Below are 15,378 nucleotides of genomic sequence, written 5' to 3' on the forward strand. Positions count from 1 at the left end.
ATCAAATACCCAATTCTAGAATGTTCTATATTGTACATGGGATAATAGTCATCCATTTTTAGATATTTCATAACAATTTCTCATTTATTTTTTATTTTTAAATTTTTTTGATGGTTGATATTTACTAAAACAAAGTGGAGGTTTAAGAGGAGAGCAAGCCTCAATGTTTTTCTTCAATGTGATACATCAGAATTCATGTTATATAACATAAATTAATCAACTAAAATTTATCACACTTTTGGTAATAAATCAATCAAGCAAGAAAATAAGGGGAAATTATCTTCAATTATTTTCCATCAAGAACAAGATGATTTCAAAACATTAAATATAAAAAAAAAAAAAAAGAAAATTTTAATACAAAGTATTGTTTTCCTTTACAAATTGATACATCCCATACATTGGCTCAAGTTCATTCTAATGAAGAAATACAATAGAAATTCAGTAAAAATAATTGCAATTTATAAAAATAATTTATGGTCAATTACAAAAATTTCAGTTCAGTTAGGTGAGAAACATATCCTTGATATTATTTTTTGGGTTTTGTATGATGTTGTATGAAATATTTGATTACATACCAATTAATAATCATACATACATATATTAGTATAATATATTTTATATTTGATTTGAGAAGAACGAAATCATGTTAATTTAATTTTAGTTTCCTTTTGAATACCATTTTAATATTAATAAATACTAAAAGACATTAAATTTTTAGAACAACGCATTTTCTGTGCATCTGGACACACCATGTGGCCGAGTATAATAAAACGGAGTACCCTTACAACACTCACAGAGTAAGGCCCTGTTCACTTCACCTTAATAAAATAATTCTTCCTCCGTTCTATTAATATTGCAATAAGGTTAAAATTATGCGTCCCAAAGCACATTTTATATGTTAAATATCTATAATTGTGTAAGAGTAAAAATTATAAAAAGTTGATATTGTGAAAGTATTTTGTGAAACGAATCCAACAAGATCCTACATGACTATATTGGCTTAACGTATAAATCATATTATATGGTCAAACAAAAGTGATGAATAGTGCAAAAAGTCCATTGTTGCAATATTAATAGAACGGAGGAAGTATTCAATAAAAACAATTTCAGTCCAGTAAAATTAATTTCAGTTCAGTAAAAATAATTTCAGTTCAGTAAAAATCCGTAAACATAAAGAAGAGATATAATAGAAAATCAGTTTTTCAGTTCAGCAAAAATAATTTTAGTTCAATAAAATTAAGTTCAGTTCAGCAAAAATAATTTAAGTTTAGCAAAAATAATTTCAGTTCAATAAAAATAATTTCACTTCAACAAAAATAAGGTGAAGTGAATGGAGCCTAACCCTTGTTATACTGATAAAGTATCCCTTATGATAATTATTAACTCTTAAAAACAATGTAACTTCCAACACTAACAAAATAACCCTTACTATACTGATGGATGTCCCCTAATTATATTTGTTGAGTACTCCTTCCTTTTTATTTTTTTTTATTACTTGCTTTATTTCTCTATGTGCGGAGTTTTAGGAGAAATAGTGTAAGGTAATAAAATATGGTGAAAGTGGTGTTGATTGAATAATAAAAAAAAAAAAAAAACTATAAAAAGCAAAAATGAGTATAAGACCCAGTTCACTTCACCTTATTTTTGTTAAATTGAAATTATTTATACTGAATTCAAATTATTTTTACTAAACAAATATTATTTTTGCTGAACTGAAATTAGTTTTACTGAACTAAAATTATTTTTGTTGAAACGAAATTATTTTACTGTTATTCTATTATATTTCTTCTTTAAAGTTACTGAATTTTACTGAACTGACCTTATTTTTAGTGAACTGAAATTATATTTATTGAATTGAGATTATTTTTACTTAATACTTCCTCTGTTTTTTTTAGTTGACACCTTTCTATTATCACGCTTGCCAACGCATGTTTTTAACGATTAATATCTCTAATTATCAATATTGTAAAATTATAAAAAGCAGATATTAATAAAATATGCATTGAAACGAGTCAAACAAGGTCCCTCGTGAAAATGTTTTATCGTATCCATAAACCACAAAAGTGAGTCAAAATATGTTCTGTGAATAGTGTAAAAGTCAAACGGTGTCAACTAAAAAAAACAGAGGAAATATTATTTTCTTAAGGTGAAGTGAATAGGGCTTAAGAGGGAAGGAGATTGAGAGATAATATGAAAAATATTACTCCTTAAAATATAATATGTGAAGGGATCAAAAGTGGATAGAAAACAGTATAATTTGAAAAATATTACTCCTTAAAATATAATTTGATTCAATATCTTGTGTATTTGTTAAAGTCGAATTTCGTTCGTTTGTAAATGTCGTATGACCTCTTATTTATAAATTATTATTACAAGTAAAAATAATTTCAGTTCAATAAAATTAATTTTAGTTTATTAAAATAAGTTCAGTTTAGCAAAAATAATTTTAGTTCAGTAAACCTACAAAAGAAATATAATTGAAAATCAGTAAAAAATAATTTCAGTTCAGCAAAAATTATTTCAGTTCAGTAAAAATAATTTCAATTCAACAAAAATAATTTCATTTCGGAAAAAATAAGGTAAAATGAACGATTTATGTAATAAATAAGATTTTAACAAATTCAGCTTCATTATTTTAAACTCGAGTGAAATTATGAAAGTGTTATAAAATAAAATAAATAAATAAAAATAATAAATAAAAATACGATTGATAGAGATGAGTCATGAGAGAGAGTATTGACATTTGTGCACCATGGAGAAAAAGAAGATGAGTCATCAGATGAATTGAAGCAATGTAGGCAGCCACTTGGTTCTCTATTATATTTACCTTTCTCTGCGTCATCCTTAACTGTGTTTTTATTTTTATTTTCCTGCCCAAAAACAACTTCAGTTCTCACATGTTTCTTCTTCCAAGCGGTAAGTTTCAAGTATTGCATTCAATTATAATTTATTCATCTGATGTTGTACATTATATATTTGAAATTTGAGGCAATAAATTGATTGAACGAGTTTAGTTTGTCCTTCTGATTTTAATGGTCAATTTTACAGTTCAGTAGTTTTGATATTGATTTGTGAAAAATTAAGTGTTAATTACAAGATTATACCTGCATATACGGAGTATATAAAGTAATTGGGATAAATCGAGTATCCATTTGCGTATAATCGGGTTTTAATTCAAAGTTTTTTTCTTGGAGTAAATCATTTATATATATGTTACTCTTTTTGCTTGGGGTATGTGATTATTATCAAGGTTTGATGAGGTATGCCTAGAAGGTCTTCTTTGAATTGTCTTTTGACGAAGCCAACCTATTAGAATGGAACCTCTCACTGGTCAACCTGGTCGGGTTAGCAGGCAAGGCCTATTGACTCTTGAAAGTAGGGCCAGGAAATTCCCACTACCAAAGTGTCCTTCAGGAGATTACTCCAACAACCTCGAGTTTGTAAGATACAATCCTGACCACTAGACTAAATATTACTTCTGTGCTGTCTATGCGAACATTTGTTCCAACTCGCAAAACCCTCCCCAAAATGATGATTAAGCTTGAGATAGTCTAGATGGATCCTGTTTCCAACAAAACCTTCCTATATCTCTTAGGCACAAAATTTTACGCGCGTATTCGTGGTGAAATTATTGAAATGAGGGAAATCAAAATATTATTACATTTAAATAGTGGACTCAATTTAAAGTTGTAATTAGTTTTCCTGTCCTCTAATTGTGACTCAATTTGCCCTAATTAATTATTGATATGTATGTACCTACCAAAAAAGGGTTGTAGAATTCCCTTGGTCCAGGAATTTTCATATATTAGATGGTCGTGCATATTAATTTGTTTTCATACGATTTGAAGGTTGGGCCTAGCAGGAAAGATACATTGTTTCCAATTGTGAATACATGTATGCTTATGCTTATGAACAAATTTTTTTTAGATGTATCACATTCTTAAAAAAAAAAAAAAAAAAAAAAAAAAAATCAATTTAGATGCATCACCAGTTACAAACATCTTACTTAGCTTGTTCCACTCATAGCTTGTTTATTCTTGTCGCTTGTAATTATTGTTCTTTGAATATTTGTGTTATTTGCTATATATTCCTAATTTCTTTGGAATTAGGTTGAGTAATCTAATAATAATATCAGTATTTAGTTAGATATATGAGATGGATTATATGTTACGGAGTATAATTTGAAATGAATTGAAACTATAATATATACACACTAATTCTATGACCATTGTATGTAGACAACAACTTGAGTTATTGGGAAACTTGTTACATTTGCTATAAATGAATGCATCATCTAGTGTAATTAGATTATTCCAAGATGCGAACATTGTATGTTGAACTTGATACATGTACTAATGAATGAAAAAAAGCTAAGGCCCGTTCAACGACGAGCTATCATCGCCGATCTATAATGTTATGTCAATTAAATCTTATGCATCCGAATCTGAGTACTGTTGTACATTGTGATGAGGTGCAGCATTCATATGATGGAGCTGATGACCAGCAAAAGAATATCCACTGGGGTAACCTAGCCCCGTGGATACCGGTGGAGGAACGGGGCGGTTGTTGTTGTTGATGGCAGATCGTTCGAGGGTTTGCACTTGACTCTTCAAGAACTTGACATAGTGAATCGCTTCGTCTAACATCGAAGCAGTGTCCATTTTTGTACCACCAGGGACGAGTCTTTGCAGGATCCTTATCCTCTCGCTGATCCTCTCCCTCCTATGCCGAGCAGCTATACTCTGAGGGTCTTTCGATATCCTAACGTTCCGCCTTTTCGGGGGCTTCACTGCTTCAGGGTCGATGTAGATCGGTTGCATAGCTGCTATCCTGAATATCATCTCTCGCATTGCAGCCATTGATGTTTGCTTCTGTGATGGCGACGATGATGTTCCGTTGTTCTCATTGCTGTCGTTGCTATAAGAAGGGAACAAACTCGGTAACAAAGAATTGTTATTATTATTGTTGTTGTTGTTGTTAGAGAAAGATATAGTTGTTTGTGGATCAGTTACGAAAGCTGGTGAGTTAAAATGCTGAGGCAAGCTCCCACCCCCGTTAAACGACATCATTGGAGTGTTGTCGTCGTAGGGGAGACTGCCGCCTCCTTCGTTCCCGGATGTTGCGGCGGGTTTATCCATGTGCATCGTCATAAGCATCATCTCAATTTGGTCATCTGTTGTGGACTTAAATAGGTCAATGTCCATCTCTATAATGTTACCTTGCAAAATAACTTTTATAGTATATAAGGGTAAGTGTACGCTCGCTCTCTAGGGAATTGAGCTAGTAAAATTTAACTTGGCGAATGGCGAAAGCCGAAGCGAAAGCAGGGAATGGGGAAGGCAAAGTGAAGAGAGTGTAGACTGAGAGTTTGTATCAGAATTTTCAGTGAAGAAAGGAAGATAAAGAGTGATATATAAAAAGAAATTATAACACAGATTTTTTAGAACAGTATTCACTTAATAAGGAAAGTGGTATATATAAAGAAACCATTATAAATTAAAATGTTACAAGTTGTAAATATTTTATAATATCTCTTGTTTTAAAAAAATAATATTTTAATATATCTTGAAAATAATTGAATTATTTTTAATTAAATGCTCCCTCAGAAAAAAGCATTCACTTTTACATTATCACAAAGTTGTTGAGTGTGGAATTAATTTGTTTGTTTTTATATACTAAAAAAATTAAATTAAAGATTTTATCTTATCTTCCTAGAATATATAATAGAGGTGGAATATTAATTTTTTGATAAATTGAACTTGGAAAATAATATGATGGTGGTTAGCCTGCAAACTTGCTACCATAAGGGGAGTCAAGTGGAAATTTGGTGTGCTTAGTTTATAGCAAGAAGTTTACATAAAATTAAAAGTTGTGGGCCATACAAAATCTAATCTCATATCCTAAAATATTTTTTACTCAAATAAATGTCGCATATTTCCTCATTTTAATAAATGTTACACTTTGATTGTCCACCAAATTTTAGGTTAGTGATGAGTTAGTCAGATGAAGTAAAATTTAATTTAATATGAGGTTTAATTTGTTAAAGAAATTAAATGTGTGTTAATAGTTTATTAAAGAGGGAGTTTATTAATAATAAAGAAGTTTATAAATTAGAACTGAGAATCATGTGAACAGAGAAATATAATAATAACAATAATAATAATAATAATAATAATATTAATAATAATAATAATAATACGGAGTAATACAAGAGAGTAAGGGATAACTCAAGTGGCGAAGAGATTTGGGATTGATTCTCATCACCTATCCATATGGCTTTCTAAACACTATAATAATAATAATAATAATAATAATAATAATAATAATAATAATAATAATAATAATAATAATAATAATAATAATAATAATAATAATACGGAGTAACCCTAATGAGATCGCTGCCCCCAGACTCATGAAAAAATTGGCAGATATATATTTCACGAAGGTCACTACATCTGCAGATTCCACTTTCTCCTTATCTGCGCGTCAGGTTGCCTTATGGAAGTCCCAACAGGGGGATCACTCTTCGGCCTGGTTGCGGGCGGTTCCGATATCGGGTTTAGGTCAGACTATGGATGGTAAGACTTACCGTAGTGTTCTTTGCTACAGGTTGGGTGTTCCTTTGTTCTCCATTTCAGCACCGTGTTCTGCTTGCTCAAGGGTTTTTGATGGGGATATTTATGGGGATCATGCAGTGTCTTGTGCTGGGATGGTGGGTATTAAACATCGGCACAACGTTGTTCGTGATACCCTTGTTGATATTTGTTTTCGGTCTGGGATTTCTGCTCGAAAAGAGGTTAACGTTGGGTTAATTGGAGGGAACGACGGGGCTCTTCGACCAGCAGATATGTCGCTTTATTCCTGGGATAGAGGCCTTGATGTATGTGTTGACTTGACGAGATCTTCACCTTTGACACAATCGGGGTTGTCTGACTTCGTTCCTGGTCGTGTTGTGTCTACGGCGGCTCAGCGGAAGCGGGACAAGTATGGGGCGCGTTGCAGGGCTATTGGCTACGGTTTTCTTCCTTTCTCCTTTTCTTCGTTGGGGGAATTAGATAAGGATGCTATTGCGTTGCTGAAGCGAGTTCAGGTGTTTGCTAAGACTTAGGATATTGGTGCTCGTGCGGCAACTCACATCTTCAGCAGGATCGGGTTCGTTATAGCTAGAGGGGTGGGGGCCCAGATTGTATCTCGACTCCCCACTAATTTCTTGTAAATTGATTGACTTTGTAGGTTTTTTCTGATATAATAATAATAATAATAATAATAATAATAATAATAATAATAATAAAGAGAGCATGTCCTAAAATGAAAATAAGACGTTTAATTAATATTAAAAACAGCTGATTTAAAAAAGTGGAGCGAGGCGGTATAAATTTAAGGATATGTGTGCATAAACTAATGTTTAAATCAGTTATACCACGAGTTCATGTCTGCACTGGGTTGCTCATGATCGAGAGTGATGGGCTTGTAAGAAATTAGTGTGCTCAAAATTCAGAACAACTATCTGCTGCAGTAACATTTATTCTCATCATTGTTTGGAATCAAGCTACTTTTATTTGGGTACGTATGATTTTTTAATGTAGTTTTTTTTAGGAATACCATTCTATGAGTTGGAGTTTATCTGATACTACTGTCTTCAGCTATATTTTGACAGCTATGATGAGCTACATAGTACATACTATTTGTGCAATTGTGCATGCTACATATAGTATTATGAATACAGTAGTTTAGTCGGTTATAGTCCTGATGATGGTGGAGAAGACTTGAAATCGAATCTTGTTTATATTATTAATCCGAATGGTTCATGGCTACTACCTTGTGGAATGAAAAAATACGAGTTATAGTATATAATTATATATCAGTGTTATCTGTAATGGACAGCTATAGTGAACTACGAGTTGTGCATCCATTGATCATGTCATTTTAAGTAGGGCATGAACGGTTATCCTAGTATTATTTTAAGAATAACCATATTGAATATCAATAATTAGGTTGAATATATTAACACTATACTGTTTGTAGTGTCTAGCAGAAAGTTTTGAAGTGGGGTGAAGAATGCGTTATATATAGAAGGTTGTAAGAAACGATGTCGTTTGAGTGATAGGAATAAAGAAAAGTGTCAGTTAACAAGGAGTGTGTTCATAAGAGATTTGCATGTATAGATTCTCAGAATGCATAGTAAAAGTATAGAGATGAAGGTGGCCTGGTTGGTTATTACTATACTTGTTAGGGTTGGTGAGTGCGCAGGAAAGCAAATTAAAAATGTAGAGATTGATAAACTAATTAGAAGAAAGTTGAAAGGCAAGATAAGTAGAAAGAAATGGACACACAATATTTAACGTGGAAAAAATTATCAAAAACCCATGAACGACGAGCGTCGAAATAATCCACTATATGATAATAGGAGAGTACAAGAACACTTGAAAGAGTGAGTAGTACAAGAAACTCTCACTATAGGAACTCACAAAGGAGTAGTGCAAAATAAGGATAGTGGATTATGGAGATTATGTGTATGTAGAAACTCCGATCATGCTATGTATGGAAGGACACTCATAGAGTGTATGGTATCGGAGTATTGGAGGATATGTAGGTGGATACATGCTCCAAATGATCTCCAATACCTTATATTTATAGGTGATGTATGGAGGTGGAAGAATTGTGTGGAGAATTCTACACACATGCTCTTTAAATTCTCCACATAAATCTAGAGCCTTCATGACTTTCACCATTTCTAGATTCTTCTACAATTCTCCATCAATTTCTCAATAATTTTAGAGTTTTCTGAAAACTTTGAGAAACCTTGAGAGATAATAAGTTTGGTTATGGAATTTGGGCCACACTAACCCAACAATCTCCACCTTGGAACAAATTCCATACGCATGTACTCGTCGTATGAACCCAAAAGGATGTAAAATGTCACTTGATAACCCAATCAACATATGGGGTAAAGAGAAATGTGACATGCTCGAACTCGTTTGACAAGGACGCAACACCAACCGAGGTTGAATGATGAATCCACTGTGTATGGCTTCACGTACGCCATCAAGCATCCAATCCGCTCAAATCAAGAATGGTCTTCATGAGAATCCTCCAAATGTTGAAACTGATCTTGCCATCGAACTTATCAATCTCGAACTTTGTTAGGAAAGAAATCTTTAATGTGTAAACACTCTAATCAACCTTTGGCTCTGAAACCATTTGTTAAGGTTAGTGAGTGCACAACGAAAGCAAATTAAAGATGTATAGGTTGATAAGATAATTAGAAGAAAGATAATGGCAAGATAAGTAGGGAAAGTGGTCACACAATATTTAACGTGGGAAAAATTATCAAAAAAAACCCACGAACGACGAGCATCGAAAAATAATCCACTATATGAAAAATAGGAGAGTACAAGAATTCTTGAAAGGGTGAATAGTACAAGAAACTCTCACTGTAGGAACTCACAATGGAGTAGTACAAAATAAGGATAGTAGATTAGGGAGATTGTGTGTATGTAGAAAACTCCAATCATGATATATATATCTTAGAAAGCGGTATTTGTTGGTAAATTCTCTCTAAGCATGGAGGAATACTCATAGTGTGTATGAGGGGATCGGAGTATTGGAGGATGATGTATGTGGATATATACTCCCAAATGATGCCCAACACCTTATATTTATAGGTGATATATGGAGGTGGAAGAAGTGTGTGGAGAATTCTACACACATGCTCTTTAAATTCTCCACATAAATCTAGAGCCTTCATGACCTTTACCATTTCTAGATTCTTCTACAATTCTCCATCAATTTCTCAATAATTTTAGAGTTTTCTGGAAACTTTAAGAAACTTTGAGATATAATAAGTTGGACTATGGAATTTGGGTCACACTAACCCAGCAGTACTCCGTATGACTTAAGGTTGTGCATTTGGTTGATCATGAGTTTGATATCCGATCTATCCAGAATCATTTCCAAATCAAAGGTCGAATACTCAAAATTTGAATTACGAAGTATTTGATATTTATGAGTATCTGGATATCCGAAGTTTATATGTTCACTAGGTTAAAATCCCGTGCAATGCACGATTGTTAAATATTTTTGACAATAATATTACAAAATATAACGTATATAAAAGATATTTAGAAATATTTCAATTGGGTTTATATGGAATATGATTTTCAAATTGGAAAGAAATTAAAATACATAAGGTATAAATAGTTTAGTTAAAGATTTTGAAAAAAAAAAAAAAAAAAAAAAAAAAAGCGAAAAAAGCGGGAAAATTTTTCACAAGGTAATGACAAGTGTCATGGAAGAATTTGCTTTTAGTATAGGTTAATAGATAGATTGCATTCTCACTATATTTGAACTATTGGTTTTTTTATATTGCTTGGTGTGGAGTAACATTTTGGTTTAAAATGATTTGGTTTTGCTTTAGGCCTTATGGGGTTCCAAGTTGTATTTTATTTAACTTTTGGTTTAACTTAGAATGACTTATGGTTTTGTTTGACTTTAATAAGGTTTGACTTTGACTTCTATCATACGTCCATGATAATATGCCTCGTTTTGCAAGTATAATAATGTCAATTTTGATGCGTAAAATGAGACACTTATGTTATTTTTATGTCAAATTTCGAGCTTAATTGGGACCCTAAAGTAATAAACCGACCCCTTAAACCTAGCTGGACAATTTTCGTGGCATATAATTAATGAAAAGCAAATTGATACATTTTATGACACTCAAAATAAGGTACTTACGTTATTTTTTGCCAATTTCTAGCTCAATTTAGATCCTTAAAAGCTAAAATGACCCCAAAATCTTAACGGAACATTTTCAACACGCAAGACGAGAAAAATTTAATTATTTGACCATTAACGAAACTCTAACAAAATCCGTTAAGTGGTACCAAAAACTATACTTTTAGAATTTCATAGGTAGTAAAATAAAAATATATCATAGATATGTATCAAAAATCAAAGTAGGGTTTTTCGGTGGTACCAAAAGTCAAATTAATTTTGAAGACTTTTATTAATATTAAAGCTTGGACAAGTCTCATTTTTACAATTCTATTTTTATTTTTATAATCAGAAATTCATAATAAGCGCTAAAGATTAAAGTATTTTTTTGGGATAAGAATTGAACCAAATAACCGAATTTCAATTCTAATTGGATCATATTAGATTGGGAGAGAATTCGGATCAAATAAGATTAAAAAATTGAAAATCAATATATTTTTCGAATCGGATTGGATCGAATATGACCTAAATCCAAATCGAAAATGGAACGGACACTGGCGGATCCACATTGATGCCCGGGGGGGCACGTGCTACCCCCACAAAAAAAGAAAAAAAAAATTGCTGAAAAAAGAGTCTTTATATCTATATATATATATTATAATCTGTAATTATGGTAAATACCTTCAGCATTGCTTCAGTGGTAAGTGAGTTGGATGGGTGAAGTGGGTTTAATTTGTTCCTGAAGTTCAAGGTTCGAGACCCCTCAGCATCATTTTTTTTTTCTTTTAACTCAAATGATTTTCCACTTTCCTCCTATTTAATTAAAACAAGGATAAACTATTACTATCTTTTCATGATAAATTTCTTTTTTCCGTTTTCACATTTTTTATAAACTGTCCTTATTAATATGAAATACTCTCTCCGTTATATTTTATGACATTTTTCTTATTTTCATTACATAATATTTATTTCATTTATTTGGCCATTATTAAATCTTGTTTATAAAAGTATGAAAATTTACACTGAAATGAATATAAAATATCATATTCCATCTGTGTTTAAATAAATGAAACATTTTGACTTCTTGCACAATTCGTCTAATTCACTTTAGCTAATATTTGTGATTTATACATAACAATAAATATAGTCATGTGGGTACTTGTTGGAACCGTCAAATTTATTAATATTCAATTGTTATAAGTTTAATTATTAAAGTTATTTTCAGTCAAAGTTTTACGTTAGCATATGTGCACAAGGAAAAATTTATACCAAAGATTTCAGTATAACTTCATATGCAACTTTGACAAAAATAAAAAATACACAGGTGGAAAGTTTATAATAGTATAATCGATATCTACAATATAATTAAATAATTAGTTATAAAAAAAAACACTGTCAATATAAATGTTTAAATTTGATTGTTAATTATTATATGACTACACAATGCATTATATCCATATTTGGCTGATTATATTATGTTACGTTACAACAATGTTATGCTTTTTCTTTTTCTTATTGTCTAGTGCTACCCCTAGTTCGGAAACCTGGATCCTCCACTGGGAACGGACACCGTACCCCTAGCGTTTACGGTAACGATAAGCAGGCAATGGTGGTAGAGGTAACAGGTGCAGTGATGGTGGTAAATTTTTCGTTAGGTTGAAGAGAAGGGAGTTGGTTAGTAAATTCATTTAAGATGATTAAGGGCTAACCATAAAACACGAAAAGTTAGCCATAAAATACATATAAGGGCATTCTATCTAGTCATGTTAAAGTAGAGGGTCCTAGATAAGACTATTAAGACGACCCTACATGCAATTCCATGGATTTCACTTACCAATGGAGGTGAATAAACTTTTGTAAATTTCAATATAGGTGAATTTCAATGGAATAGAGAAGAAGGAGAAAGAAGGAAAAGAGAAGAGGAAAAAAAGGGAGGTTAGGGTGTAATCATGGTCAACACATCATGCACATGACCTCGTCAACGTTGGAAAAAAATGGTCAAAGTCTACTTTCAGGCATTTGGCGGTGAATTTTCCAAATTTTTTTGACAACGAATTTCTCAAATTCTAATTGTGTAATTATTTACTAATACAACACGTTTTCAGTGTGACCGACTAACATACACTAAATTAGTGGCTAGATAACATTTAACTGACCTAGTAATTCCTAATTGACCAAATAGCTCTTGACTAAAGCTGATCAAAGTCAGCTTGACCGAAATTTAGGCTGATATTGGCCAATTTTTTCAGTTTGAAATCGGGCTAGCTGGATCTAATTTATTTTAATTTTTTAATCGAGCTTGAAAATACATTTCATGTAATTTTATTTGATTTTTTGGTCCGGTCCAACAAGGCAACATAGCCCGGTCATTTTGGGCAGGTTTGGATATATAATTTCCTGCCCGAAGTTTGAATCGAACCATAAAATCCGATACCCAAAGTAGCAAGTATCGAAATTTCAAATCAACAAATTTAAGGTCCGAAAATAACGGTTACTCAAAATAACACCCTACGGAATCACAGTATCGGTAAATTCACGAGGAATGTTGGGCCAAAAATGAACAAAACCATATGACAAAATCGTGGGTTTTATAGAAAGAGCAAATGATTTATCATTATGGGCAATCCTATCGGCTTGGCTATTCTTTCAAGGTAATTTCCCTGTGTCAGAAAATACACGTGTCATTGATTCAAATGTGCAGCAGACTGCATGTGTCAGCGTCAGAAATCATGTGACCACACATTTGCAAATCACCAAACCCACCTTTATTCTATTCTAAAATTTCCTTGATTGTGTTCAAGGTAACTCGAGCTCCAAACACCTTTTACTTGGGCTTGGATTGTTAAGAGTTTACTTCATAAACATGCTCATTTAATTTTTTTGTTTCAATATGAACATAAACATAAATAATTTAAATAGAGATTAAACAAATAAGCATTAAATTATATACTAGTATATAAGTTATAAGTTAACCATCGACTATTATCTTAAACTTTTAAATGAATTAATTCTTTAATACGATATTAAAACACAACGTCACAAAAAGATCATGATTCAAATCTCATTCACCCCTTCTTTCAAGTGGAATTTATATAGTACTGGAAGATCTAAGCTTCATCCGGTCATATTAGTGCACTTATGTAGGAGGCATAAAATAGTAGTGTAATTTTGTTTTCTTTCAATCTCTCATAAGGTCCTTCTACACCTAGATATTAGGTGTATCAAGAAATTTTTTAGTTCATTGGCTTTTTAATTCAACTTATTTTTGCTTATTTGATCTAATATAGTATGATATGATCTAATTTAATTTAATTAATTAATTTGACGAAATCTTAACCTTATGTAATTATTAAAAATATATTAAGTAAAATCTTGTTAGATTCTACTTTATTACGAAGTTATGTAATTTTTATAACAATTTTTGAGAATACCAGTTAGAAATGCTAGTACCAGCATTAGAAATTTCAGAAAAGGAAGAAGAATTAAAAAGCTGCTATCTAGCCACTGCAAAATTCCACGGGTTCCCAAAATGTTGGACACATGCCAACTGTCAATCATTGTACGTATTACAGTACATTGTATTTATTAGGCACAAGGAAGGATGTATTCATGTACGTAATAATCTTTTGAGGGAAAAACGCCTATTTAAGATCTGTTCTCGTTGACTGAAATGAGATGAGCTGAATTGAATTGATTAATTAGTAATTTTTAACTAAGGATTAATATTTTTTATTATTTATTATTATATATATGTGTATATATAAATATACATATTAAAATATTTAAGAAAAAATATACTATATAATTAAAATATTTATGAAAAATATATTAAAAACATGGAACCCCAAAATATTTTTAAAACATATACTACATAATTAAAAAAATAAAATATTAAAATAACAAAAGAACACAAAACACTTTTTAAAAAATTCTCAAAATGAAAAAAATAAAATAATAAAAAAAAAAAAAAAAAAAAAAAAAAAAAAAAAAGAGTTGGGCCGGTCTTATTTAAAAACTAACTTGATCCTATTTTTACTCCTAACTCACCAAATAATGAAATATGGTATAATTTAACCTTATAATAGTCATTATTATTATTATTATTATTATTATTATTATTATTATTATTATTATTATTATTATTATTATTATTATTATTATTATTATTATTATTATTATTATTATTATTATTATATCTCAAAAACAAAAGTCATACAACCTACAATAAATTTGGGAAGCCGAGATGCAATCTGGGCCCCCACTCCTCTAGCTATAGTAAAGCCTACCCTAGTGAAGATATGAGCTGCAACACGAGCCTCAATGTCTTGCGTCGTCGAGAACTTCTGAATCCGCTTCAGCAACGCAACAGCTTCCTTCTCTAATTCCCCAAGCGAAGAAAAGGAGAAGGGAATGAAACCATAGCCAATCGCCTGACAACGAGCTTCATACTTAACCCGCTTCCGATGAGCTGCATCAGCCACAACCCGTCCAGGAAAAAAGTCAGATAGCCCTGTCTGTGTCAAAGGAGAAGACCCAGTGAAGTCGATACATACATCACGACCACGATCCCATGAATAAAGTAACACATCGGCAGGTCTGAGGGCCCCGTCATTCCCTCCAGACAACCATATGTCAACCTCCTTTCTTGCTGAAATCCCAGAT

The 15,378-nt window shown here is 31.5% G+C and overlaps 1 protein-coding gene across 1 annotated transcript; it reads right to left on the reverse strand.

Moving 5' to 3' along the window:
- Nucleotides 1–4,233: 4,233 nt before the first annotated feature.
- Nucleotides 4,234–5,397, reverse strand: LOC145578973 (uncharacterized). Its single transcript, XM_081636268.1, has one exon. It carries the CDS (start codon nt 5,202–5,204, stop codon nt 4,431–4,433), a length of 774 nt encoding a protein of 257 aa, XP_081492394.1. The 5' UTR covers nt 5,205–5,397; the 3' UTR covers nt 4,234–4,430.
- Between the last annotated feature and the right edge of the window lie 9,981 nt (nt 5,398–15,378).

Source organism: Chenopodium album, chromosome 14 (assembly GCF_948465745.1).
Source record: "Chenopodium album chromosome 14, dcCheAlbu1.1, whole genome shotgun sequence".
Classification (NCBI taxonomy): Eukaryota; Viridiplantae; Streptophyta; class Magnoliopsida; order Caryophyllales; family Amaranthaceae; genus Chenopodium; species Chenopodium album.